Source organism: Budorcas taxicolor, chromosome 15, assembly GCF_023091745.1.
Source record: "Budorcas taxicolor isolate Tak-1 chromosome 15, Takin1.1, whole genome shotgun sequence".
Taxonomy (NCBI): domain Eukaryota; kingdom Metazoa; phylum Chordata; class Mammalia; order Artiodactyla; family Bovidae; genus Budorcas; species Budorcas taxicolor.
In genome coordinates this window covers 32,933,378-32,961,360 of record NC_068924.1, presented here as the reverse complement: position 1 = coordinate 32,961,360, position 27,983 = coordinate 32,933,378, and the positions used below count along the sequence as shown (strand labels likewise).

The 27,983-nt window shown below is 41.2% G+C and overlaps 1 protein-coding gene across 1 annotated transcript; it reads right to left on the bottom strand.

The window, feature by feature from the left end:
• CRTAM (cytotoxic and regulatory T cell molecule) lies at positions 1–27,833 on the bottom strand. The gene is made up of 10 exons (XM_052653210.1): positions 27,788–27,833; positions 19,831–19,974; positions 16,744–16,896; positions 14,624–14,767; positions 13,050–13,211; positions 9,937–10,017; positions 7,210–7,287; positions 4,692–4,838; positions 2,486–2,572; positions 1–131 (listed from the first exon to the last, which is right to left on the bottom strand). The coding sequence occupies exons 1-10, from the start codon at positions 27,831–27,833 to the stop codon at positions 1–3; spliced, it is 1,173 nt and encodes a 390-aa protein (XP_052509170.1).
• Positions 27,834–27,983: the final 150 nt, after the last annotated feature.

Genomic DNA, 27,983 nt, shown 5'->3' with positions numbered 1-27,983 from the left:
CTACACGATGCTTTCTGGTATATAACTCAGCTCTCCTTTTAATTTTGAAGGTTGTGCCTTTTCCTTCGTCTTTGATTTTGCCTCCGAGTACAACTGTGTGATGTAGTTTATGCAGCCCCTAGAGCGGGAAGCTGAAAGAAAAACATGGCAAACCCAAACATTTAGTTTGAACAATGTTGCGCCCATTTATTTAAAACACGCGGATCGCCTTGTGGTGTTTGTAGGTCTGAATGTTAATGTTAAAAAACTCAAATCTGAAATTCACTGCTGCGTACACATGGTCTTGAATGCCCTGTTACAGCCTAATTTTCAAAAAGTCTTCTTATGTAAACATTATGCTCATAAACCTGAAATAAGATATATAGCCATCTCTGCTATAAAATAACGGATGTGTTGCTGGAAAAAAATACATTGCCTTTAACATGATTTCATACTGAAAGTAAAAGGGCTTATGGGAATAAGAGGTTTGGGGCAGCCCAGTGAAAGCTCATGCATCTCTGTACATGGAGTCTAGAAGTGTCTCCAGAAGACAATGAGCAGAAATGGTAGAGTTGAAATGCTGGATTTGAGGGCGCTGAGGGAAGGAGGATGAAAGTGGGGCATCAGATCCCAGGAGACAGTGCAACCTCCCACAGCTATGGCAATCCTCCCACCCCAGGGAGTATGTACTGGGGTGGGGGACAGACCTTTCTGGGTAGAGAGTCCTGAGTGCACAGGCTTATTCTATTAAAAAAAAAAAGTTTATTGAAATATATTAATAGTCGATTTATAATGTGTTAATTTCTTCTATGTAGGTGCTCATTTTAAATTTTCTTAAAGGTGAATTAAAAGGGCTTCTGCTTGCTCAGTAGCTGAACTGAAGGCTTTTCTTTTCCTGCTAAAGGTTACAGTTCTACTCCCACTGTGGTTGTTGCTTCTTTTTTTGTGACCTTTTTTATCTTGTATTGATACATAGTGGTAAAGAACCTGCCAGCAAGTGCAGGAGACATAGGAGACACGGGTTTCGTCCCTGGGTGGGAAAGATCCCCTGGAGGAGAAAATGGCAACCCACTCCAGTATTTTACTGGAAAATTCCATGGACAGCGGAGCCTGGTGGGCTACAGTCCATGGGGTCACAAAGAGTTGACACAACTGAGCAACTGAGCCCTTACATTGGGGTATACCCAATTCTCAATGTTGTGGTAGTTTCAGGTGCACAGCGAAGCTACACCCACTGCTCTGTCCCCCTTGCCTGGGGGAATGGGTGTAGGAAGCAACCCTGATTACACATTATACTGACGTCATTGAAACATGTGTTGCAGTGTAACAGCCTGTAGGCAGCTGACCCACATTTCCACTCCCACCCCGGGTCTCACATACCCCGCTCACTTGTGCCCCTCTTCCTAGTACAACAGCTAGTCTTTCTTCCATTTCACACCTTGCTAGGTCAAAACCAAAAAAAAGCCAGAGGTGTTATGAAAGAAATAAATGCTTCTTATAAAGCCTCAAGAAAACCAATAGCAACTAGTGGCAAAGCTCACTGCATTGTCTTGCAACTTTGGGCGGGTGGAATAAGTTGATGTGCATGGAGGAAACAGCGGTTGGAAGGTGTAAGATTCTTGCTGTGCCATATTCCTAGCTTCTGTCTACTTTATCTTTGTCAAGAGTACACACAAACACATGCACACACACACTGACTATTAGACTATTTATTCTTTTCATATTTTCCTTGAAGAACTGCAATAAAGTAATCCAAAAGATGTGAAATATTTCTGCTTAAATCTGTTAAGCCTTATATTCATTTGCATGAGAGCTAAGTTGCGTCAGTCGTGTCTGACTCTCTGCAACCCCCTGGACTGTAGCTTGCCAGGCTTTTCTGTCCATGGGATTTCCCAGGCAAGAATACTGGAGTGGGTTGCCATGCATTTGTCCAGAGGATCTTCTCCATCCAGGGGTTAAACCTGCATCTCTCCTGTATCAGCAGGCGGGTTTTTTTTGTTTGTTTTTACCACTAGCACCACCTCAAAAGCCCTATATTCATTTATTCAATACAAATTTACCAGACTCTCCACTTCTGATGTGGCAAGCCCTATGCTAGGATCTTAGGATACACATAGAGTAGACCCAATTGCTCACCACCTGGAGGTGTATTGTGGTAGCTAGATTAACACACCAAAAATGACAGCCTGGTGTGGGAAGTTCTTCATTGGTAAAGCTGTATATAGGATGCTGTGGTGCACAGGAGGGGCATACAGTCCAAGATGTACCTGTGCGTGACAGCAAGGACTCAGGGATGGCTCCTCAAAGGGGCTTACGTTCAGCTATGCAAACTTAACTGCTACTTTTTGGGGGTTTTTTAGGTGTATTTCCTTAGGTTCTGTGAAATGATTTAGGTTATTTGCTTTTTCTTAAGCTAAAAATCAAACTTTGATTTTTCCTCTCCTCATGAAAGGCAACAAGTTAATGAACCTCATTTTTCATGTCTCAGGTCCCATAGTTGACTTACTTTGGCCATTTTTCTCTTGGGATGATGTTTCTTCATTATTTGACCTCGATCTGTAACTTTCTAGAGTGTACTCTGAAATCTCACTTTCTGCAAGAAGAAAAAATTGTTACTGATTTCTGGTGCCACAGACATCATCTGTATTTAGAAATGTACATTTGAGTAAGATCGTACCTGTTTTTATGCGATAGTAGGCTTACCACTTCCTCCCCCGTACCTCATGTACTCATTAGTTCAGTAAATTATTTTTTAGTTTTACTGTGATTCCTACAGGCACTGTGCCATGCGTGCAGTATAAAAGTTGCAGAAGTCAGATGACAGCATATTAGAGTCAAATACTGTCTTTTTGGGAAGAAACAATTCTAGTAGAGCTTAAAGAAGCATGGTGGGGGAGGTATCAGTGGGAGGTTTTGAAACAATACTGTGGCAATTGCCTGTTGTGTGGGTACAACTGGAAAGCCAGACCCTATATGTAGGTCTGTTTATGATAAAAATGTTAGTCCATCGAATATCTCAAAAGATAGATATTAAATTAGGAAAAGCATTACTTAATTTTTTTTACTTTTTATTTTGTATTGGGATATAGCTGATTAACAATATTGTGATAGGTTCAGGTGAACAGTGAAGGGACTCACTCAGCCATACATATACATGTATCAATTCACCGCCAAACTCCCCTCCCATCCAGGCTGCCACATAACATTGAGCAGTTCCCTGTGCTAGACAGTGGGTCCTTGCTGGTGATCCATTTTAAACATAGCAGTATGTACATGTCCATCCAAAACCCCGTGACTATCCCTTCCCCACATCCTAACCTCTGGCAATTGTAAGTTCATTCTCTAAGGCTATGAGTCTCTTGCTGTTTTGTAAGTAAGTTCATTTTATTTCTTTTCAGATTCCACATATAAGGGATGTCATATTAAGTCCTTCACTGTAAAGATGTGCACTTACTCCTCCTCCTTCTCTGTCTAACTGACTTCACTCAGTACCCAATCTCTAGGTCCATCCGTGTCGCTGCGAATGGCATCATTTCATTGTTTTTAATGGCTGAGTAATATTCCATCGTATAAATGTACCACATGAGAAGCAACACTTGTAAAAGGGTCAGAGCCAGTCAAAGATGTGTTAATAGTATTTTGCCATAGAACATAATGCGTTCTCTGTCATTGGAGGTGTATGAGACATATATGGCTGAATCAGCAGTGTTCAAGAGCACCATCATACAAGGCACGTGTATAATTTGCAATTTTCTAGCTGCCATTTCAAAAAGTAAAAGGAAGCAGGTGAAATTGATATGTTTTTATTTAACTAGTAGATTCAATGCATTGTTATTAGACATATTCTTGTGTGTGTGTGTGTATGTGTGTGAACTGAGTCTTCAAAACTGGATGTGTCCAGCATATTAAAGTTAAATACAAATCCTTACAGCACCTCTCAAGGGTGCCTAGTCACAGTTCATGTGCTGACTAGCCGTATTATGGCTACTGTATTGAACAGTTCAGGTCTAAATAACGACTCAGAATTAAAGAAAGGATTTAATCTTGGCACGCATTTATGGAACGAACAGAGCAGATGGTTATTCTGGATAACTTCTACAGTCCCTTCTGTCTCTGATGTTGAGTCTATATATTTTAATAGGTATGTTCTATGCTAGCTAAATAATTTTGTTTTTGTTTCCAATGATAACTTTTAAATCTGAATGCTTAGAAAAAATTGCGAACATATGGTTGACAGAAGCTGAGTGCATTCTTATAGAGTAAGAATGGGCCCACACACAGTCTATTATATTCAACCCTTGACTGGTCAGTCAGTCCTAGAATAGGAACTCCTTGAGGACAGGGATTTGGTCTGCCTTGTTGGCAGATGTGTTCTCAGTGCCTGGAAGAGTGCCTGGCACACGTGGGTGTTCAGTAAATGCTTATTGAATGAATGGATGAATATGCTCTCTATTTGGTACCCTTTTGTGAATAGAAGCCTCCACAATTTAATGCCATTTCCTAGAGCTACTCTAGTTTCTCTTGGTCATGCATTCTTTGACTGTAATCCCTGGAAATTCACATCCTGCTCAGACAGACGGTATAGCATTGAATGGTGCACTGCTCAGATGGTACCGCATTGAATGGAAGAGCTTTAATTGACAGAATTTCCCTTTGGGCTGGCCAGTGGCTTCAGCACCTTGGAGCCTCTGTCAGGCTCTCTGCCCACTCACCTTTCTTCCATATCACATGTGCTTTCCGGAGTTTCATGATGAAAAGCTGGACAATGATGAACAGTATGAATATGAGGAAGGACACGAGGGTCAGCAGCAGGACACCGCTCTTCTTCTTCGTCAGTCCCCCATATTGCCGATTTGCTTCTGCAGGGAAAATGCAAGGGCTTTAAACAGGCTGAGGGGTTTTTTGATCACTGAGGAATATATACAGTATTTGCAAAATATAATGAAGGATAATAGCTGAGAGGAAAAGATGAGGGAGAGCTTTACCCTGAAAGTAAAGAGAGTGACGTTATTCGTTCTCTGAAAATAAGCAAACAGGAATATAAAAAAAGCAATTTCATGGGATAATTTGAAAAAGGTTTTTAAGTTACATAGATATTGGGCTAGTTATTTTTCATTTCTAGAGGAAACGTGAAGATATTGAAGTATTGTCAGAGAGTTCAAATTAGCTGTAAGGAATGGAGTTTTTAGCAAAGTGTAGTTAAGTAGCAAGAAAAGTTGCTACGGAGTTTGAAAAACTCTGCAAATAAAATGAAATTTCATTAATCTTGACTAGGTTAAATGTGGTCTTCCATGAAGGCATCTGGAGATAAACCAGGTGAGCTCTTAAAGATCTTTCTAGTACTCTTATTTTGGGGGCTCTACATTAGCAGAATGTCATTCACGGTCCCCTTCATCTCAACCAACATGCCATTAAGGAGTGCAACTACTCAGAGAAAACTGTGCTTGGAGCTGCTAAGGCACAATCCTGTGATTTAGGGAGTAGTTCTCTCTCTATATAAACAAACAAGTTAATAAAAACAAACAGCAGTCCTGAGAAAACCATTATAGAAAAAGACACTGTGTTCACTGCAGCATTATTTATAATAGCTAGGACATGGAAGCAACCTAGATGTCCATCGAGAGATGAATGGATAAAGAAATTGTGATACATATATATAGCGGAATATTACTCAGCCATGAAAAGGAACACATTTGCATCAGTGCTAATGAGGTGGATAAACCTAGAGCCTATTATGCTGAGTGAAGCAAGTCAAAAAGAGAAAAACAAATATTGTATATTCACGCATATATATGGAATCTAGAAGGATGGTATTGATGATCCTGTTTGCAGGGCAGCACTGGAGATGCAGGCATAGAGAACAGACCTATGGACACAGTGAAGGGGGCATGGAGAGGCTGGGACGAATGGAAAGAGTAGAGTGGAAACATACACATTACCATATGTAGAATATGACTCAGGGAACTCAAACCGGGGCTGTGTGACAACCTAGAGGTATGGGATGTGGTGGGAGCGGGGAGGGAGGTTCAAGAGGGAGGGGACTTTTGTATATATATGGCTGATTCATGTTGATGTATGGCAGAAACCAACACAATATTGTAAAGCAATTATCCTTCAATTAAAAAAACAAACAGCAGTAAGATAACTGTGCCAGATTCTAGACCCACATATGTTATGTATAATAATGTGTTCAGGGGTTCCGAGGCTGGCAGGGTCCTTGAGCTGGTCAGGAAAGTGTCCGGCGAGGAGGCTGGTCTTGAAGGAGGGGTAAGGAGAAGGTGACGTGGATTTCCTTTCATCGGGGCAGTTAGGGCAGGATCATCAAAATGAGATGGAAAGTTATCTGAGAAAAACGTGTATTCTGGTCAGGACTTCACAGAGACAGGGCCACAGAGGGAGGTGGTAGAGAGCACCTCTGGAGGCCTGAAGGCTCAGGCTCTGCGCTGTGAATGGTGAACCATAGCGGTTTTCTGATCACTGGGGTAGAGGGTGCAAAGGGGTGTTTTGATAGTAGGATGCTGAAAAATCACAGCAAGAGAAGTTGAAGTTACAATACTTTATGCAGGACATGATGGGGGCCTGCATCAAGGAGGTGGCTGTGCTTGTGGACAAAAGAGAAGACTCAAAACTCTTTGGGAACCTGTTGATTTTATATGTGTGCATGTGTGTGTGTCTATATACATACACATATATGTGTGTGTTTTGGGCCTGTGTGATGTTTTGGGAAGTCGATTTTGTGGGAAAAGGTGCTGTTCAGTTTTTAGCCATGTTGAGTTTGAGGAACTGGCAGAAAACTCAGCCAGAGATATGTGGGAAATGGAATAAAACAGGGATTCTTGCTTGGGAGAATGTTCTAGAAATGCAGGTATGTAACTCTTCTGTTTGACGGCAACAGAAATACTCTTGGGAAGGGGGAAACTCGTTAAGGATTAAGGCAATAACCAGGGATGGAGAAGTAGAATCAAATCTACATAGAAGAAGTCAGAGGAGGAGGGGACGTGAGCTAATGGACACAAGGAGGAGTGGTGAGCAAAGTAACAGGACCAGACAGAGTAAGTCAGGGAAGCCAGGCAGATGACTAGGTCAAGGAACAGGTCAAGGGATAAGGGAGTGATTAACCAATAAAAAGGTCAAACATAATGAGGACTGAAAAAGTCTACTGGATGTATTGATTAAGAGGTTAAAACATCAAGTGTCAGTTCTAAGTAAATAAGTGTTGGGGACACTTACCAGTGGCCAAATGAGAGACTTGAGTGGTTTGTTCTTCCTCTTCCTTGTCAATCTCTGACGTACTAGAATCTTCCATTACTGCAACCAAGATGAAAGTAAGACATGAGGTATTCATATGACAGTGTATGTGCTATGTGGTATTTATGCACATATTCATCCCAAAGCACCTTTGGAAACCAAACTGAAAGATCCTCATTCAAAACAATATCACTTTGGAACTACTGACTTCTTCCAAAAATTGTTGCAAATGGTCAGTGTCACTTTTCTTTTTCCTTAAAGAGTCACTCAGTTGTATCCCATTCTTTGCAACCCCATGGACTGTAGCCTGCCAGGCTCCTCTGTCCATGGGATTTCCCAGGTAAGAATACTGGAATGGATAGCCATTTCCTTCTCCAGGTGATCTTCCCAGCCCAGGGATGGAACCCGGGTCTCCTGCATTGCAGGCACATTCTTTACCATCTGAGCCACGAGGGAAGCCCTTCTTTTTTCAAGGTGAGTGTTTAATGAACACTTTCTCTGTGCCAGACCTTAAACTGACCATTTGGTATATATTACTTCTCACTATAGGTCTGAGCAAACAGGTCTCAGTTCTATAGCAGATAAGTGGCAGAGCCAATATAAAAACTCAGAATCCCAAATTTAAAACATTATATATCCTCCCTGAACCAGGTCTATTAGTTGAAGCAGTTTTAGGATGCTTCAGGACTGAATATTGAAGAATGGTATCTTAAGCCTGGTGAATAGAAATCCTACACCCTGAAATGCACAAAGCAGTGATTTTTATGTTGAAAATTGGCTCAGCTGCCATTCAGCCCAATGCTTGCTTCCTCCTTAGAAATAGGGTATACTGTGATGATTTTGCGAGGTAAGAGAAATTAAAAAAATAAGATTCTTTTTTCCGATTTTGTTGTTTCTTTTCCCTGTTTTTTTTCCCTCCTCTGCACTCTTGGTTTGTAGCCCATTGCTCAGCGCCACCATGTGGGCCCTGAGAGGAATGAAACCACCCCTTCTCTTGAAAATGGGTATTATTAACAGTAATACAATCGTAGAAATTGAAAGCTGAAAGGAATTTTAGAAACCATATTTCTTAAATCTTCTGTTCTATATGAAAAAGCAGAGGAGAAAATTGAGTTATTCGGTAGTGGTGTAAGCCGATTTAAAGACAAATAGATTCTAAACACGTTTAAAAATATTGGTTTATTTAACCAAGGGATGTGGCTGTTCCACTTCATAATATTTTCAATTTCCATTGCCCTGCAGAAAAAGTGTATATGTATGTATGGTACATATATATTTATCAGTGCCTAAAGAACCTAAACATTTAAGTATTAGTGAAGATAAACATTTAAAAAATGTGGTCTGATACTCAGAACTGTGGACATGATAGTGATATGAAAGCACTTCTCCCACCACACAATTTTCGAGAGACTCTGTTGAAACAGAAAGAGGATATGTGGGGATTTATGCCTTTCTGAATGAAGCTTACGGTCGTGTTCAAAGCACCATGACAGCTGCAGGCACACATTCATTCATCCATTCACGCATACTGCATTTTGTGAGTACCTGCTACTGGCAGGTATCCAGCTAGGTAACATACAAAGATAAGTTAAATATATGATTATTGCCCAGAGTTAATCATCTAGTGGTTCACTGTCTAACCAAGCTGGGATTATAAACCAGGTTTTCTAAATTCTCCTTCATTTATAGTTCAATCCTGTCATCAAACACTGAGTTCTTAAATATATTTTAGCACTCAGAATGTTACATTTCTATACTTTGGAGGTGTGTACAGTAAGCTTGAAAAACACACATTTTTGCTTCTGTGTGTGTGGTTTTGTTTTTTTTTTAACAAACCTCACTAATGAAAGAAAAGGAAATTTTAAAAATAAAATGCATATGGTAAGTTGAAGAAACAAAACAGGAGCTGGTGGCTCAGTGTTTAAGAATCCGCTTGCCAGTGCAGGGGACACGGGTTCGATCCCTGATCCAGGTAGATCCCGCATGCCGTGGAGCAACTAAGTCTGTGCGCCACAGCTACTGAGCCCAGGCTCTAGAGCCCGGGAACTGCACCTGCTGAGCCCACATGCCCCAACTACTGAAACCCAAGTGCCTCAGAGCCAGTGCTCTGCAGCAAGAGAAGCCACCGCAGTGAGAAGCCCCCACTGACTGCAGCTAGAGAAAGCCTGTGGACAGCAACTAGGACCCAGCACAGCCAAATCAAATAAGTAAAACTGTAAAAGCAAAACAAAACTGAGTTCTTGACAACCAAGTAACTGATGAGCCTTCAAGGGTGACTTTGCTATTCAATGACAACAGCAAAACTCTAGATCCTGCATTTTACGCTTTGCTGTTATCAAATCTTCATTTTGTGTTTGGTCTGTTCTAGATGGAAGAACAAAGAAATGAGTCTCCTATAAGTGAATCCAACCTTGCCTTTTACCACGGAGGGATTCAGATGTCACAGTTGTATGTGCATGCCTGTGTGTGTGTGAGAGAGAAAGAGAACTTACAAGGTGTTAGTTACTCTGAAGCCCCTCCCACTCACTGAACTCTCTGAATACGGTGCTTCTCCTGGTCACCATAAAGCTGGAGCCAGTTGGAAGGAGCCTTCTATGGTCTTATTACAAATTAAAAGAAAAAAACATTCTTGAAACTTAGAATGGGAAAAGTGACCTTCCCAGAGAATCATAATTTTTTTTTTAAAGTTTTAATGTTTTTGATACTTACCAGTGCTATTGGGCTGCTGAGGGTCTTGAGAGGATAGAGAGCTTGTCTCCAGGGCAGCTGACGTTGTCTCTTGATCAGTAACTAGGAAAGGGGAAAAACAGAATTCCGCAACTACAGAGAGCAATTTTACCCACATTGTGCTCAGTACAGCAGATTGGAGAATATGCTTGGCTGCTACCTGCTTGTGGAGGTTGTGCAGAAACCGCAGAATTAGGTGATCTGCAGCCCTTGTGCTGGTGTTTGAATCTACATCCCGCTGATTGTCCATCTGCTAAACTGCCTGGCTTAGAAGCGTAGCAGGCTGGACCTCTGTGGAGCAGTGCATTGGGCAGTGGTGGGCAGACTGTTCATCTCTATCTGTATCTCCCTATTAATACTTATTAATCTGTCTATCTACTTAATCGCATATCTACCTGCCTATTTATTAGGTGGCTTTGGAGTCAGTGTCAGAGTGGGCTGAATTCCAATGCTGATCCTTGCCTGCCAATGATTAAGTTTGGACCAGGTCCCTAATCTCTCATATGCAAGGCTTTCCCTTACCTGTAAAATGGAGGTACTAATACATTCACCTCTTGGAGTTTTTTGGTGAGAATAAATGATTTCATTTGTATGACATGTGTAGCCCCAAACCTGACTATTCATTAAGAGGCTTACTAAATGCTCTTGTAGACTATAAAATCAATGGTTAGGAATGTCTCTAGAGGTTCAACTTCGCATAGGTTTGATCAGTCAACAAACAGGCCTGCAACCAGGGAGCTTATAAAAACAATGCCTGTTAATTTACAAATATTGATACTGATCTGTAATATCTTCATGGAATCTGTGAGTGCTTTTCAGTCTTTCATTTAATCAAAGGATTTTTCTGTGGCTTTTAAATTATTTTCCTAATCAAACACTAAAAATTTAAAACTATAAAAATGCTTGAATCACATGCCAACGGCTCTGAGCAAAGAAGAACCACTAAGGAGACACTGGAGAAATAGTAAAACAGATCACAAGGCTAAAGTGAGCTCTGTGGCCACAAAGAGGCCAGAGAAAATTGAAGAGAGGAGAAGTCGCCTGCAGTGAAAAGCTCGAAGACAAGTCAAATAGAAGAGCTGGAAGCAGATTACAAGATAAGGATAATGTGGCAACTACTGGGAACACAGAGAATAAAATTTATCAATAATGATTAAGATCTAGAATAATGTATACTATATGAGTTCATATAATTACATAATTATGTACAAAATAGGTTATATATATATTACATATACTATATTCTATACACATTGCATATATTGTGTGTATATGCTATAGTGTGTGCATACAGTTGTCACATATATATTCAATAGTCTGTGTATGTATATATATACATACATATATGTATATATATACACACACTGTGTATGTGTATATATATACATACATATATGTATATATATACACACACTGTGTATGTATAGAACTATGGCCATCCAGGAGGAGAAGCTGTGATTTCTCCTTCAGCAGTAATTTTAGTAGATGGTTTGAACAATTGCTGAAAATTAAAATATATTTTTATTGATATTGTTGGTTCTTTTATTTAAAATCTGAACATCTTTCAGAGCCATTTAGGTTAAAAAAGCCTCATTTTCTCTTTGGTGACCCTCCCGCCTCCGCCTGTGCCCTAGACTCCCTTCCATGGCTGGGGGTGGAGAATGAGGAGGGGGATGAGTGACTGAGAGGAAAGAATATTTACGTCAGATTACAGCTCCGCCCAATCTGGGGGCCGTGATTCTTCTAAACCCAGCTTCCTCAAGACCTACTTTTGGTTTGATGGGAAAGTGACCGGCGGAGAACAGGGGTAGCGAGTGGGGAGTTGCTAACCACAGCGCCAGCCCCCGCAGAGCAGCAGGACAGTTTTCTCACAGTGAGGTTCCTGTTCACAAGCACCTTTCCTCATCCGTTATTTCATTCGATACAGAGCTTTTTCAACAAACTCCTGGTCATCCAGCAGCTTCCTCTTTCACTAGGGTGAGGGAATGCTTATCCTTCAGGAATCTCTTTTCACACCGAGAGTGCTCACTCGTGTCCAACTCTTTGGGACCCCATGGACTAGCCCGCCAGGCTCCTCTGTCCACGGGGTCCTTCAGAGAAGAGCACTGGAGTGGGTTGCCATGCCCTTTTCCAGGGTCACACTGAGAAGTACCTTATAAAGTAATGAAGGTTGGGGTCCTATGAATGATAGATGTGTGATGCCCGCTACTTCTCAGAGGCCGCTTCTTGGCTCAAAACGTTTTATATAGTTTTTAAATTAATTCTTAAACCTTTGGTGATGGGATCAGGGAACAGAGATTCTGAAAATGGAGGCAACTCTTCTTCACATTTAATGTTTGATTTCTTTTCATTTTTATTATTCTTAATTTTTGGTGTTCTGCTCAAAATATTTTTTAAAGATTTTTTTTCGATGTGGATCATTTTCTAAAGTCTTTATTGAATTTGTTACAATACTGCTTGTTTTATGTTTTCATTTTCTGACTGTGAGGCATATGGGATCTTATCTCCCTGACCAGGGATTGAACCTGCACACCCTGCATCGATCGGAAGCTGAACTCTTAACCAATGGGCCACCAGGGAAGCCCCTGCTCAGAGTATTAACATGGGTAGACTATGTTCTCTAAAAACAGTTATAACAAAATAAATCTAAAGCGTAGTCATGACTTAATGTGGGTACATGATTGTTAACATACGATGATATTGACAAGTTAAGATTTACTTCAGTCAGTTTTATCCCCTTGGGGATTAAGTACAGGGATGTAGTAAGCTTCACATGGTCTCTCCAAAAACATGACTGCAATAAAACTATTTTAGGTCAAGTTATGCCAGCTGTCATGATCAAAAAACAAGCATGACACTGCTTGCACATGGCACTCTGTTAGGCTTTCTACACAACTGGGATTCTTCTGTGTTGGAACAGTAACTCTGTCGCCTAGCTGGAGAAATTTCAATCATGAAAGAAATTTGTTATTTAAAAAAGCTTTGTTGACAGTGAGCTCACTCTGAAGAACTTTTCCTTATCTATTTCATCTTGTTTGATAGTGTGATATAAGGTAAATTTAAGATAATCAAAGACAGCCATTGGTGGTTCTTACCCAGATCTTCAAACCTAAAAGGTGCTACCAGTTTTCTTCCTTGCAGGCCTTTGTGTCGGATAATGCAACTTGCTGTTGAGTTTTTGCCATATGAGTGGACTGTCAGTGTGCTGGTGCTATTACACTTCTTCCCATCAGTTTCATATTCATGGTGGGTTTCACCTGTGAAACAATTTAAAGTGTGTGTGAGGTCGTGACAGTTTAATGCTATTGGGTGGCATGGTTCTCTGAGAAACCAATGCCCTTGACATCTTGGCAAACCTGTTAGTCTTCTAACCTCACTCTAATTTCCCTCAGCCACCTGGGACGTGCTTGGCCCCATTCCCAAAGAGAAGCAAATGAACAAGAGTGGATAATTTCCTATAAACCCTGTACTACTGGAAAAAAAAAAAATCCAAAGCTTATCATGGTTACACAAGAAAGACAGCCTAATGTTGTGGAACACAAAGACCCAAGACCGTACTCAGGTTGAATAAATAAGGCAGATTAAAGAAAGGTCTAGAATTGGCAGTGGGCTGAACCTATAGATTGAATGAAATGTATGTCGAATCAGTTCCCAAGCATGACAGTTGGTTATCCTGCTTCAGTTAAAAGGCTCAAAGCTTAGGTTTTTGTTGTTGCTGCTGTTATCAAAATAATTTTATCTGCCATAGGGAGTATGACATGATACTCCATTGTTCAAGCAAGATCTTATCTGTTCCAATAGCATGTATTATGTTACATATATATTTTTAGAAACGTATTTATTTATTTGGCTGTGCCAGGTCTTGGTTCTGGCATGTGGGATCTTTAGTTGAGTTGTGCAGAATGTTTAGCTGCAGCATGTGGGATTTAGTTCTCTGATAAGGGATTGAACCCTGGACCCCCTGCATTAGGAGCATGGAGTCTTAGCCACTGAACCACCAGGGAAGTCCTAAACATATTTTCAATTCTGTGTCTGATACAAAGTTCATGCTCAGAGGTACAGGTAATAGCCATATTATGTCTTTTATGAAATTTTGTTGTTGTTGAGTCACTGAGTCGTGTCTGACTCTTTGCAACCCCGTGGACTGCAGCATGCCAGTCCTCCCTGTCTCTCACTATCTTCCAGAGTTTGCCCACGCTCGTGTCCATTGAATCAGTGATGCTATCCAACCATCTTATCCTCTCCCACTCTTCATAAAATGAAATTGTATGCAGTGACATTGTTCAGTCACTCAGTTGTGTCTGACTCTGTGACGCCATGGACTGCAGCATGCCAGGCTTCCCTGTCCTTCACTATCTCTCGGAGTTTGCTCAAACTCATGTCCATTGAGTCTATGAAACCATAATATTTAATACATGTACCATTTTAGGTTTCTACCTTGTTTTAAACAAAAGCATGTAACCATGTTATTTGTGTTGAGGCTTTCAAGAATAAGGCAGAGTATCGATTGGTTTATAAGGATAATTTGTCTGGAAAAGGATGGATGAAATATTGAATGGGGTTTTCTGGCACTTTCTGCCACCAGAGGGTGCCAGAACATTTAAAAATTCCTTAAAAATAGAAATAGGAAGGAAAACAAAGGAGAAAAGAGAATGGTTTCTTCACTTACCATAGAGCTCCATGCCATTCCCTAAGAGCCAGGTTATCCGTGGAGGGGGCTTGTTTCTCACGGTGGAGCATTTCAGTATGACGTGTTCTTCTCCGTTGTGCGTCTTGATAACTGAAACTTGCAGGGTTGGCGTGACAGGAGTTGCTAGAAGAGAATTGATTTTTCTCTGCTTAATTAGCTGGTCTACATACCTCAGCAAAGCACAGAGCCTAATGATCTGTAGGGATCATTGTAGGGGGTGGTCTAAATAATGGCATATTTTTTCATTTGACCTTTCTCAGAATATAGTTAAGGGGCTTTTATGTACTTGTAAAGCTACGCTGGCTGTCATCAGAATATTTGTCACCCGGTGTGTGATTAGTCTCTGGAAATTCCCAAGTAGACTGTGTTACAACAGTAATTCTTAAATTTTATAGATAAGTATATTTGAGTAGTAGAACACGAGGTGAGGAATAGAAGCTGGAATTCTGGTCCCATCTCTGTCACCAACTATTTGTAAGAACTTGGATAAGTCCCACAACCTCTTGGTGTATCAGTTTCCTTATCTGAGTTGTGAAGGAGTTGGTTTATGGGTTGGCTGTGCGAGCTCTAAACTTTCATGAGTCTAGGACTCACCTCAGTATAAGTTACTTCTGTCCCCTCCTCCCATCAAAGAGGCATTTCTCTAAAGGGCCCATCAGCCTGATTTCTTTTTACTTCTGTCTAGGACAGTTTGCCTGGAAAATCCCATGGACGGAGGAGCCTGGTGGGCTGCAGTCCATGGGGTTGCTAAGAGTCGGACACAACTGAGCAACTTCACTTTCACTTTTCACTTTCATGCACTGGAGAAGGAAATGGCAACCCACTCCAGTGTTCTTGCCTGGAGAATCCCAGGAATGGGGGAGCCTGGTGGGCTGCCGTCTGTGGGGTTGCACAGAGTTGGACACAACTGAAGCGACTTAGCAGCAGCAGGAAAGTTTTTTCAGTTAGGCTTATATCTTCTCTGTTCTACCTCACAGTGTGGGGTACAGAATGGGACCCTTTAGCATCTATTTACTCATCCATCTGCCATTAAGACATTATGAAGTCAGTTCCAAGTATGTACTAGATGCTGGCAATACAAATGTGGGAAAGATGAGGCCCCTCAAAGAAGAGCATGGTGATAAAAGCAGCCCCCTAAACTGCTCACTGAAAGATCACGTGTCAGGTGCAGTGACAGAGGTAGGCATGGGGTGTTGTGAGAGGTGTTATGAGAGCCCCAGTAGAGCACAGACTTGGCCTGACCCAGAGTGATGTTGCGGGTGACCAGCAACATGAGGGAAAGGTGACCCCAAAGCTGAGTCTCATTGCTTCTCAGAACCCCTACGGAGCCACTCCTTCCCAGAGACTTTGTCATTGTGCCTTTACTTTATGGCAGGTACCACACTCAACTAATGCAAGAAGAGGAGTCTTAGGAATTCCTTGTGTAATATGTAGAATTATGGTATTTAGAGATCAATAAAAGGCAGTGTTTAAAATTGATCTGTTCTGCTACAAGAAGCAAAAAAATCAAGATAGTAAGACTTAACACTGAACACAAAGGACCATCTGCAGAACTGAGCAAGTTCCAGCTGTCACTTCCTAGCCAAGCCTCCCAACCCCATCCCCCAACAGAAGAGAGGAACTTGTTTTGCAGAGGGTGTGAGCCGATTGTCCAGCAGAGTTACATCTGAATATATTTGATCTTAGGATATGCTGTCAGAAGTTTCCGCTAGATGTATGTATGTGTTTTGCCTTCCTGAACAACTGTGCAAACTCCTTGTGGGCAGAGATTGTGCCTAATTCATCTTTGATTCCTTGCAGCCCAGCACAGTGCCTGTCACAGAGTCACAGTTCAGCCAATACAAATTCTCTTTCCTTTTAGTTCCCTGCAGAGAAAATTTAGTTGATGCCAAAGACGATTTTCACAAACTCACATTTACTCTGGGACTTGCCACTCAAATTGCTCCTTTCTGTTTTGTCTCAACGAAGATGGCAGAGTTGCCAGGAAATGCCTTGCTGCAGGCAACATTTTTAAATTATAACATTGAGTTTAAAAATGAGATATCCCGTTCCTAAGTGTATCGCTCCCAGGCTGGGTTTACTGGCTTTCAGGCACCTACCTAACACGATCACTTTCACTTCCTTTGTTCTCACGGACTTGCCGTAGTGCAGACACTTGTACACGCCTTCATCATGCTGTGTTACCTTCAGCACGCTGATGGAGAGCTGATTGGAGGAGTGATGAAGAAGCTGGTATTTGGAACTTTTTAAAGCTGTACGAGAGGGAACAAGAGCTGTTATAAGGAGAAGTATCAGATGAATGCAGACTCTCAGTGGATGGATTTTTCACAGGAATAGCTTTTGATTATCACACTTTAAGGGAATGGATGTCTCATCTTTAACTGAGCTGCCTTCCAAATTCTAGTGTTACCAACTGGAGACCTCTCAATAGTTTGAAGTTAGTTTAGGAAATAAAGTATTTTAATACTAAGATCTGTGAAATAAGCAGTTTTTTAAATTTATGCTGGTAGGAAGTTATGAACCCTGGGTTTGCAAAGGGTTTAGGTGGCAGGAGGATCTTAAATAGTTTTTTTTTACATTATGTAAATGCCCCAGTGTAATTTGTCTTAGAAATCCAATTCTCTGTCTTGTCATACACAGCATTGTGATGCAATTATACTCCAATTAAATTTTAAAAAACTATTGGAAAGCTGTCCATAATTATCACTATTTAAATTTTATAGTCATATGAATAAGATTGGAACAAAAATAGTTGTCAAATTGATTTGATGACAAAGCTGTAAAATCTATTGTTCTTACAATTTCATATGACAATGAATAACCAAGATATGTTTAGAAGAAAAGTTCATTATTATTTGAAATTTCCCAAAGAGTATGTAGTACCTTCAAATGTTTAGGGAATGGCAAAAATAAACAAACGCAACAACAAAACAAAACAAACAAAACCCCACAAGAACATAAAATCTCCCACAGTTTCAGAAAGTTCTAGCCAACAGTAAGTATTCCTTTTGATTCTGTCTTGATCTGGGATTTCCATCTCAAATCAAAGGTCCCTTAGCGAATCAGAGGCTCCCGAAATGAGTGGTTTTCTTTGTTTCTTTTTTTCTAATGTTAAGATTTATAATGTGAACAAGCCTAAAATCGTTAAACCTCAATTGGCTGACCAAGGAAGGTTGTTTCTCATCTGAAATAATGGTTATGGTGTCCTGGGACACTGAGGTTCCCTGAGCTGGAATCCAGGTGTTCTCAGCCTCAGCACTACTGACATTTGGGTCCATAATTCTCTCCTGGGTGAGAGTACGGGGGGCTACACTCTGCGTTATGCATGTTTAGCAGCGTCTCTGGCTGGCCCGCTCCACTATTCTTGCCTGGAGAATCCCATGGACGGAAGAGCCTGGTGGGCTGCAGTCCATGGGGTTGCAGAGTGGGACACGACTGAGCGACTTCACTTTCACTTCACTGGCCTCTCTCCCTAGAGTCCAGATCCCCATGCCTTTTCTCAGTTATAACAACCAAAACTATCACATTGCCAAATATCCCGTGGAGGGCAAAAAAATGCCCTTGAGGGAGAACCATCACACTAGATCAGGGCATTAGAGAATGTCCATCTTCTCCCAGTGTTACTGTTGTCGTTTAGTTGCTCGGTTGTGTCTGACTCTTTGTGACTGCATGGGCTATAGCCCGCCAGGCTCCTCTGTCTGTAGAGTTTCCCAGGCAAGAAGACTGGAGTGGGTTGCTATAGCTTTCTCCACGGGATCTTCCCAACCCAGGGACTGAACCTGCATCTCCTGCCTTGGCAGATGGATCCTTTACCGCTGAGCCACCAGGGAAGCCCAGTTTAACCAAAACAAAAGCAACAGAAAGCATTATTTAACAGAATTCTCTCTCCTTAAAGGTTTCCTCTCAGAACTTTTATCAATTAATATGTACTTATTCTATTGGAATCTAGTTGGTTTAGCTTAAAATAATATATTTAGTTATTTTACAGTGAACCTATCAATTGGTATCATATTTTCTAAAGCACATCAAGTTTTTCTAGAGGGTCTGCTTTTACAAAGCAGAATGAAATTTGCTGTGTTGGATACTTTCCCAAGCATTTGGTAATTAGGAGTATTAAATGGAGATATAAAATGGTCTCATTATCAGGACTTCCCTGGTGGTCCAGTGGTTAAGATTTTGCCCTCCAATGCAGCAGATACAATATTTGATCCTTGGTCAGGGAGCTAAAATCCCATATGCCTGGGGGTCAAAAATCCAAATCATAAAAACAGAAGCAATATTGTAACAAATTCAATAAAGACTTTAAAAATGGTCCACATTAAAAAAAAAAAACTTAAAATCCAGTGTTTAAAAAAAATAGTCTCATTATAAAGGAAGGGTTTCATTAAATACTTCCCAAAGAGATGAGCTAAACAGAGTTAAAAAAATCCCTTCCCACAAGGAAAAAAAAACAGCTGGGACCACGTGAGGTGACAGATATTAACTAAACTTATTGTGGTATTATTTTCCAGTATATACATATATCAAAACATTATATGGTACACATTAAACCAATACAATGTTTAATACATTGAATACAATGAAAAAAGAGTTCCCTCCCATCTTAGGCATCTAGGACTCAACATGTGTTTGTGAGAGAGGAAGGCTACTGTCCTTTGCAGAGTAAAATGTGCCACCAATTCCTATTGCTCAGCGATCCTGAGTTTTTGTTAAGACCATTGGAAGAAGGGGAGCCATTTTGGGGTGGGCTTTGATGTGTGACTCTGGGTTGCTCAGGTGGAAAACAGAGCTCCTGGCTGTAGAAGGGGGGCGACGTGTTGGCTGCCCGAGGACCGCGGGCCCCCCACCTGTCTGTCTGCGGCCACCTATCATCCTGCTGTCAGTGGTTTCATGGTCACTGAGAGTCAAAAAGTGACCTGGGGGTGAGGTGGGATGGTGGAAACGGGCTTTGTCATTTGAGCCCCCTTTACCAACCATACTGGTGGTGTTTCCATTTCAGACTTCCTGCCAGAAAAAAAGCAGCCGTGTGTAAAACACAGGCTTCTGGGTGTGATTTACGTGTCACAGTAGGTGGGGCCAAGCCCACCATTGGGGTGACTCATGCTGACTTTCTGGCCCACCAGCCTGTCTGTCTGGAAAATCCATCAGGTTGAGGTCTGGTGGTGGTTTCTCTCTTCTTCACTTACCAGGTTGTTCATTGAAGAAAATGGTGAAGCCCGAGGGGGCCAGCCACTGCAGAGAGGTGGTCTCCTGAGAAACGGTACAGTTTAGAGTGAGTGTCTGGCCTTCCTCTATGAGGACAGTTTCCATGTGGTTGGTCCGAAAGGCCTCTGTGGAGGAAGAGAATTGTGGACCGTCAGACTGGCATGGGCCACACTACACCTGAATTGAGGCAAGGGCTTAGACTCGAGGCAACCTCGTTCATCATTTGATCATTTGTATACGTTTGGAGAAGGAAATGGCACCCCACTCCAGTGTTCTTGCCTGGAGAATCCCAGGGACGGCAGAGCCTGGTGGACTGCCGTTTATGGGGTCACACAGAGTCGGACATGACTGAAGTGACTTAGCAGCAGCAGCAGCAGCAGCAGCAGCATACGTTTGTTAGAGAAACAGAACCCAAAGTCAATACCAAAAACTGCAAGGAGAGGAGGGAAGCAGTGTGCTAGAGCAATCAAGATGTCTCTTGAAGGAGCATGAATGAACGGGTGGGTTCTGATGAAAGGAAAGCTGAACAGCATCTATGAGTCACTTGCCTTGCCATATGCTGGAAATTGTATCTTCCATGTTACTGATATTGAACTCAACTTTCAAACTAATGCTCTAAAGCAGCAGTTCCCAACCTTTTTGGCACCAGGGACTGGTTTTGTGGAAGATAAATTTGCCATGGAGGAGGGGGCAATAGTTCTGGGATGATTCAAGTGCATTACAATATTGTGCACTCTATTATTATTACATCAGCTCCACCTCAGATGATCAGGCATTAGATCCCAGAGGTTGGGTGGCCCTGCTCTAAAGGAAGAGTGGTTTTGCTCACTTGATGATGAGGGAGTAGAGGTTCAAGGTCACAGAGGTCCTCAAGACGGCATTGGTGCCCAGGTCTGTGGGCTTCTAAGCCCATGCTTGTGTAACTGGGTCGGACTGCCTAAGTGATGAGACCCCAGAAAATTCAGCTTTTCTGGCCTCTGTTTACAAAAAGGCTGACTCGTGTCTTCGAGTACCATTGGTGGGGGGTGGGTCTCAGATTCTAAGAAAGAATGTTATATCCTCTGGAGCTCTTGTGAATTACAGATCTGCTCTTCCTGGGGAGTAGGTAAGCCCCTGGGGTGGAAGAGCTTCTCCACCAGAGGGTGCATGTTCTTGGATCTCTTCTGACTTAATATTCCACGGCAGCGCTTTCCCTGGGCACATGTAAGAGTCTGTAATTTCCCCAAATCATAACCCCCAGAGAATGAGAAGCAATAGTTCTAAGCAGCTGCAAAGTTATCCTCCCAAAAAAGAAATTGATAGAAGAATAAATTGGCTCTACTGCTGATTTGGCACACTTATTGCCATTTGTTATTTTTTCAACTTTAATTCTTTTTCCTGAGGATGAAAAAATATCATAGACAAGTACAAAACATGTCTATGAACAGAAGAATACCATGGGGTTATAAAATATGAATAGCAAATTCAATGAATTTCACTATCATTGTAGCTGTTTAAAAAAAAGGAAAAAGAAATGACTTTATTTCCTTGTGATAAATTTCAAGTATTAGGAAAAGCACATTGAAGAGGTCTGAGAATTAATTGTTACCGACTTTTTAGTTTGTTCCATTTTGAAGTCATTAATTTCAACCTAGCCTCCAGCAATAATCACCCAAAATTATTGTATTCATATATTGACTTTCATGGGAAAAGAGTTAGCTTGAGTCCTGATGGAAAAATACTCATATTATCAGCCAATACTATAATGAACAACAAGGATTCAATAAAAAGAGATTGTTTTCAAAAAAACCATTGAGGCATAGGCCAGAATTCTGCTTAGGCAGGTCATTTGGAAATATTTTCATCTATAAAATCAACCCATGATTGGGTAATAAGGATAATATTAGTAGAGATGCATTGAAATGACAGTGGAATTTCTTCTAAGGGTAAGCAACTCTTGAGCCAAGAATCTGAATCGAGACCAACTTGTATTGTATCATTCCATTATATGAGTCTTGCTGTATCTCTAGCCCTTGTGCATGATCTTGCTTCCCACAGATTGAAGCTGCAAGAGGGCAGTGACTGTGCTTTATATTTATCTGCAATTCTTTCTTAACAGAAACTATCACAGTGTAAGCTTGGAAAGTAATGGTTTAATGCCAGCTTTCATGATGACACTGTAATACAGGCAATGGATAGCTATCTTTGCTCTCCTGTTGTTCATAAGAATATTGACAGAGAGGAGGAAAGTTACTACATAAATATATGATAGGATAAAACTAGTGTTAAGCAACATCCCCTGATTTCATCCTTCAGGCAAGAAGTTAACACTCAGAGGCTTTGCCAGTGTTCTTACCTTTGATAAAATGATTGTCTTAGACAGGAAGCCCACACTGGGGGAGAAGGAAGAGGCGAGATATATGTGCACTCTGTTTATGGATAAATGTCTCCCATTTTAAAGGTCTTTTTCTTGGGAATGCATGCTTATGAATTAAATCATGTCATTTAATCCTTACAGTGTCTTAAAAATTGTATGAAAATGTAATATGGTGTTTTAGCATATGGCAAAGAATTCTATCTCCCAAGAGGAGTGTTTGCTCTTGCTGTTGCGATGTCAGAGTCAGGCTGCTGACCACAGATAGAGGTACCGAGTTCCAGATGGAAAGGACTGCATCTGAGACTTAAAACACCAGTCATTTCCTCTGCTCTTGGCTCCTAGCCTTGCATTTGGCTTCCTAAGCCTGTTTCTCTTGCAGTGTTGTCATGTAGACTCCATGTTTGATTCAGAGACAGGAAATCATTGTAGAAAGGAAGACTAGCTCAGTGAGAAGCCACTGCACCACACGGCTTCAGCTGCAGTACTTAAAAATATTGGCTAATGTGTCTAAGTCATGTCAAAGAGTAGAAGAGAAGGACGGTGGTACCTAAGTTTTGATGCCACATCTTCTAAGAAAAAGGTTCCCCATGATGCTCTTGCTGCTATTGAAAACTACAGTGGAATTTGTCTTTAAGATCTCTTTTTCACCCAAGTTTAGAGTCAAACTTTCACCTTCTTTGTCAGAGGGGTTGGGTGTCGGGTATCTTCTTAGCTCACCACTTCCTCCCCTGCAGGCTCTAAAAGCATTTACACTATATTCGTATTCACCTTAGCATTTCTAGCATAGACAGCAAGTGCCCTGTGCCTACTTGCTGGTTCTCTCTGTCAGCTTTCAGAGTTCCCTGATGTGACTCCCAAATGCTGGTCAATCCCTGTGGTGTCTCTCCTAGGAGGTCACCACTTACTACTGGTAGGTCGTGTTTATTGAGTGGATTATTGACTTCTGGGCTTGGTCATTATCTCCGTGACTGGGTTCATCCATCCATGTACCGCCATGTGTCATGAGGTCACTAGTTAAGTCAAAGGCTATAGATTGTGTCTGTGTGGTTGGTTTATATGTAGAAAGGGAACGTATGACCTTCACCATCATTTCCACCCCCTATCCCATGAGCCAATTGTCCTAGGAGTGGGATAGCTTCACACCAAAGCACACGTGACTGACTCTGAAGCTGAAGGGCAAGCAGCAGTCATAACCACCTACCAGAGCACCTGTGGATAAAATTTGCGCAGTTCCTAAGAGTCCTTGGTTTTTCCCAAGGTTTGGGGAGTTGCAGTGTATCCACCCTACTATAGGTCATCATGGCAGGCTGAAGAAAGGAAAGGATTCTTTTTCTTAGTAGCCCAGTTATTGAATTGCAACACACACCACCTGCTCCATTCCAGCATGTCTTTGTGGTCATCACTGTCATCATAAGCCACTGCATGCCAGGTATCTGAGAGGCACCCCAGCCTCTTCCCTCTCCAAAACATCTCTTGAATCAATTCATTCCTTTTTTTCTTTTTCACTACTATCACTGCCTCCATTGTTTTTCTCTTGGACCATTGCAGTAACCTCGTTCTAGCCTCTGCTTCCTCTAACTTAACCATTTGCATCTGCTTCAGCATTACGATGGAAGGAAATTCCCTGGTGGTCCAGTGGTTAGGACTCTGCACACTCACTACCAAGGGCCCAAGCTCAATCTCTGGTCAGGGAACTAAGATTCCACATCCCACAAGCCATGGGATTTTGCAGTTCAGCCAAAAATTAAAAATAAAATTAAAACTCAGATTCTTAAAAAAAATTACATATAAAATATACAAATTCAATCGATCCCTTCATTAGAATATTTGCTGTGGCTCCCACTGCTTGTATGAATCAGGCCAGTACTTCAGATACTTGGACCCTCTATCTTCTCCAGTTTATTTGCTGATACTCCCTTTCAGGTGCCCTATGTAAATGGCCACCTGCAAACTCCAGAAATTTTGGACTAAAGAAGATCCTTTGCCTTTGTCCATGCTGCTCTCAGCCTCGAATGCCTTTCTTAGCTCCTTCAAGACTTAAGTCAAATTACACCACTTTTGTCAAACCTGCCCAACTCAACTGGCCCTTCGCCTCTCTTTCCCCTTCAGTGACCTCCTCTCTTCTCCAGATCCCCGAAGGCTTCAGATAGACTTCTCTTACAGCACTTCACACATCACTTTTTCAGTTACGAGTATGTCTCTTGCAGATAGATTACAAACTCCTCATACAAAAGTTATTTGTATTCCCAGGGCTGAGCACAATCTCAGATTTTAAGTATTTTTTCAATCAATGGCTAAATATGAGTAAATGTATATTCACTAATAAATATATTAATAGGATGCTCACTTTACATTAAGTTATAAAGCCTGGAGCTAAGTTAGAATCAGAGACACAAGATGAGTTAAGTCTCAGATCAGAGCCTTATTTGTGTTCCTCTTTTGAGGTTAGCAGGCAAAACATGCTTGGATTCAGATCATTAAAAAAGGCATCATTGTTATTCTTTAGATAGACTCAATAGAGAAGATTATGTGTGAAAATGAATCAAATTTTGTCAAAATTGAATGATTTCCAGTATAGCTTTAAAGAATCTGTCTCAACATGTCGGTAAATGGATGACTCTTTCCTGGTCAAAGGAAGTATTGAGAGGACCTTACTCCATCTGCAACTGGACTGTTTCATGCATCCCACTCTCCATGAAACAACCAGAATAGAGGGTGCAAATTGGTGGGTTTTCATCATCCACAGTATAGGAAAATGGGATGAATTTTGAAAAATTCGCCATTGATCCTGTGTTTGACCCATCCTACGGGCTGCCAGTGGAGAAGGCAATGGCAACCCACTCCAGTACTCTTGCCTGGAGAATCCCAGGGATGGAGGAGCCTGGTGGACTGCCGTCTATGGGCTCGCACAGAGTCGGACACAACTGACGCAACTTAGCAGCAGCAGCAGCAGCAGCAGGGGCTGCCAATAGGAATCCTGAAAAGAGGGCAGGTTCCAAGATTATAGGTCCTTTTTTTTTTTTTTTTTGGTCTATAAGTTTTTGGCACCCATAGAAGTTGTGCAGTAAAAGAAGGTGTCATGATCTTCCCATAATTCAATTAGCTAAAAACAGCTGGCAATTTATGTTGCCCAAACTGATGATTTCCTGCCTTTTTGCTGATAAGAAAGCAGCATGGTCAGCTCCTATCCTGTTTGGGACCCTGATGGGCATGAGTAAGATTAGGTTAGAGTGGGCTTCCCAGGTGACTCAGGGGGTAAAGAACCCACCTGCAATGCAGGAGACACAGGCAGACTCAGGTTCCATCCCCAGCTTGGGAAGATCTCCTGGAGGAGAGCATGGCAACCCACTTCAGTATTCTAGCCTGGAGAATCCCATAGACACAGGAGCATGGTGGGCTACAGTCCACAGGGTTGTAAAGAGTCAGACATGACTGAAGGGACTGAACACACAGCACACACACAGTGGACAGTTGGTTCTCAGATACTGTTGACCCTAGATGCCCTCTGGATGGCCCCCTTTGGATGAGTTTTCACTTGAGGATTTTTCAATAAGGAATCTTCCATATTGTGCAAATCACTGGCTTTCAAACTTTTGAACCACATCAAGAAACATATTTTCTATCACAATCCAATTCATACACTCTCCCTGAAAACTTTCTTGAAATAGTACTTCTACTATGTGCTTTGCTGATAGTTACATTGTTAGTTACTAGCAGGTTTTCTAACTTCTTGTAACCTCAATTTTATCGTATATAAATTAGGGATATGAATACCTCTCTCATTTTTTTTTTTGCTAGGATAAATGAAATTAACATAAAATACACAGCACTGTGCATGATGCAATAAATACATTTCTCCCCTTTCTTTATAAACAGTACTTGAGTAATTTATATTCTAAAAGACTTATCTTAGGTTTACTTTAGGGCACAATTATTGTAGTTTTTATTAAAACATTATTTCTGTGAGGTGTTTTTGAAAGGAAATGAGTACTGAAAAAGTGAAGGTCAGTTAAAGGCTTTAAATTTGGGGATAATAGAAAGCATTCTAATTTTAGCCACTTATATGTACTTTTTATGAATGCGTTAGCTCTTCTTCAAGCCACTTATTGAAGAAACTTATTTATTACCAAAATTGAATCTTTATTAAGTGCCTCAGGGTACAGGGACCAAAAAAGAGAGCACATATTGAAGTGTATAAAGTAGGAAATTGGAATACTGTGTAAAATAGGAAATCTAGTTTTTTTTTAATTTAATTTTTATTTTGTGTTAGAGTATAGTTGATTTACAATGTTATGTTGGTTCCAGGTGTACAGCAGAATGATTCAGTTATACATATTTATCAAATTCTTTCCCCCTATAGGTTATTACAGAACATTGAGTAGTTCTCTGTGTTCTACAGTAGGTCCTTGTTGATACTCTGTTTTATATAAAGTAGTGTGAATATGTTAATCCCAAACTCCTAATTCATTCATCCCCCTCCCTTTCCCCTTCCGTAGCCATAAGGAAATCTAGGTTTAAAAGATACATTCTCCAGATGCAGTTCTATGGTGAAGGAAGATTTAGAAGGAGAGATGCTTCACTTGGAAGATAGCTATAGATTTGGTATTTGGAAACAAGAAGCACCCAGCAAGCAAGCAACCCTGCATATGTGTGATTTTCTTTGCAAGAAAATGATACAAGTTGCAATCAGAGATTCAGGGACAATACATCCTGCTCCCACTTTGGGGTAGGAATGATTTAACCTGTGCTAAGAACTATGTGTCTTTCTTTAATGTTCATAGTGCAACATTAGACTTAAGCATCCAAAATCACATTTTCAAATAATAAGGAAAGGTAAAGTGACTCAAAAAATAAGCACGAGGTTTTCATGGGAATCATGATTTCTGAACTAATTAAGGGTTGTCTAGCATTTTGCCATTTTCAAAGTACTTTTACAATTGAAATTTGATCCTTATAACAATAGGGTTTGGTAGATCAAACATCGTTATTGTTTTAATTTCAACATATAGAAACTGTTTCAGAGAAATTATTTGGCTCAGGCTTAAACAAGGAAGGTTTTTGTTGTTGTTGCTTTTTTAAGCTTTTATTTTGTATTGGAGTATAGCCAATTAGCAATGTTGTGATAGTTTCACGTGGACAGCAAAGGGACTCAGCCACGCATATACATGTATCCATTCCCCCCAAACCCCTCTCCCATCCAGGCTGCCACATACGTTTGAGCAGCGTTCCCTGTGCTGTACAGTAAGACCAAAGAGCAAAATGGTTTTAAAATGCCAAACTGATGCTCTTTCAACTGGTATACCCTTAAAAGACAGTACACTTGTTAGTTACACTTTGCCATAATATGGATTCCACGGAGACACACACTACAATGACCCTTCCTATAGACCCTTTAACAACTGAACACGAGATTCAATTAATCCTGTAACATCCCTCCAATGTGTAATCGTAGTGGAATCTGAGAGATTTACGTGGAAAGTGAGAGATTTACCTGAGTTGCTTCTGCAGTCAGTCCTCTGTGAGAACAGTGCCCAAACGTTAGGTCAACTGAGCATCAAAAAAAGCACGAGCTGAGTCCTTACCTTGTAAGGGGAACCACGCCAGCAAGCTGCAGACTCTCCACCACATGCTGTGCTCGGCTGTCGCCACCCTCGTCGACTTCCTCTGGATTCTGAAATAAATAGAGCAGAGTGGTTTCTCTTGAGAGGGGGAGGCAGTGGCTCTGTGACCTCATGTCACGCCTCCTCCATTGGCTCTGGAAGCCCCCTTTTAGTTAGC

What these genes read in the sequence shown, in the direction of transcription:
- CRTAM (XM_052653210.1), bottom strand. Translation starts at nt 27,833, where the DNA reads ATGTGGTGGAGAGTCTGCAGCTTGCTGGCGTGGTTCCCCTTACAAG. An exon ending in GAATGGCATGGAGCTCTATG is followed by an intron (nt 13,212 to 14,623) that starts GTAAGTGAAGAA and finishes ATTGTTTCACAG; the next exon opens with GTGAAACCCACCATGAATAT. An exon ending in CCAAGAGAAAAATGGCCAAA is followed by an intron (nt 132 to 2,485) that starts GTAAGTCAACTA and finishes TTTTTCTTTCAG; the next exon opens with CTTCCCGCTCTAGGGGCTGC.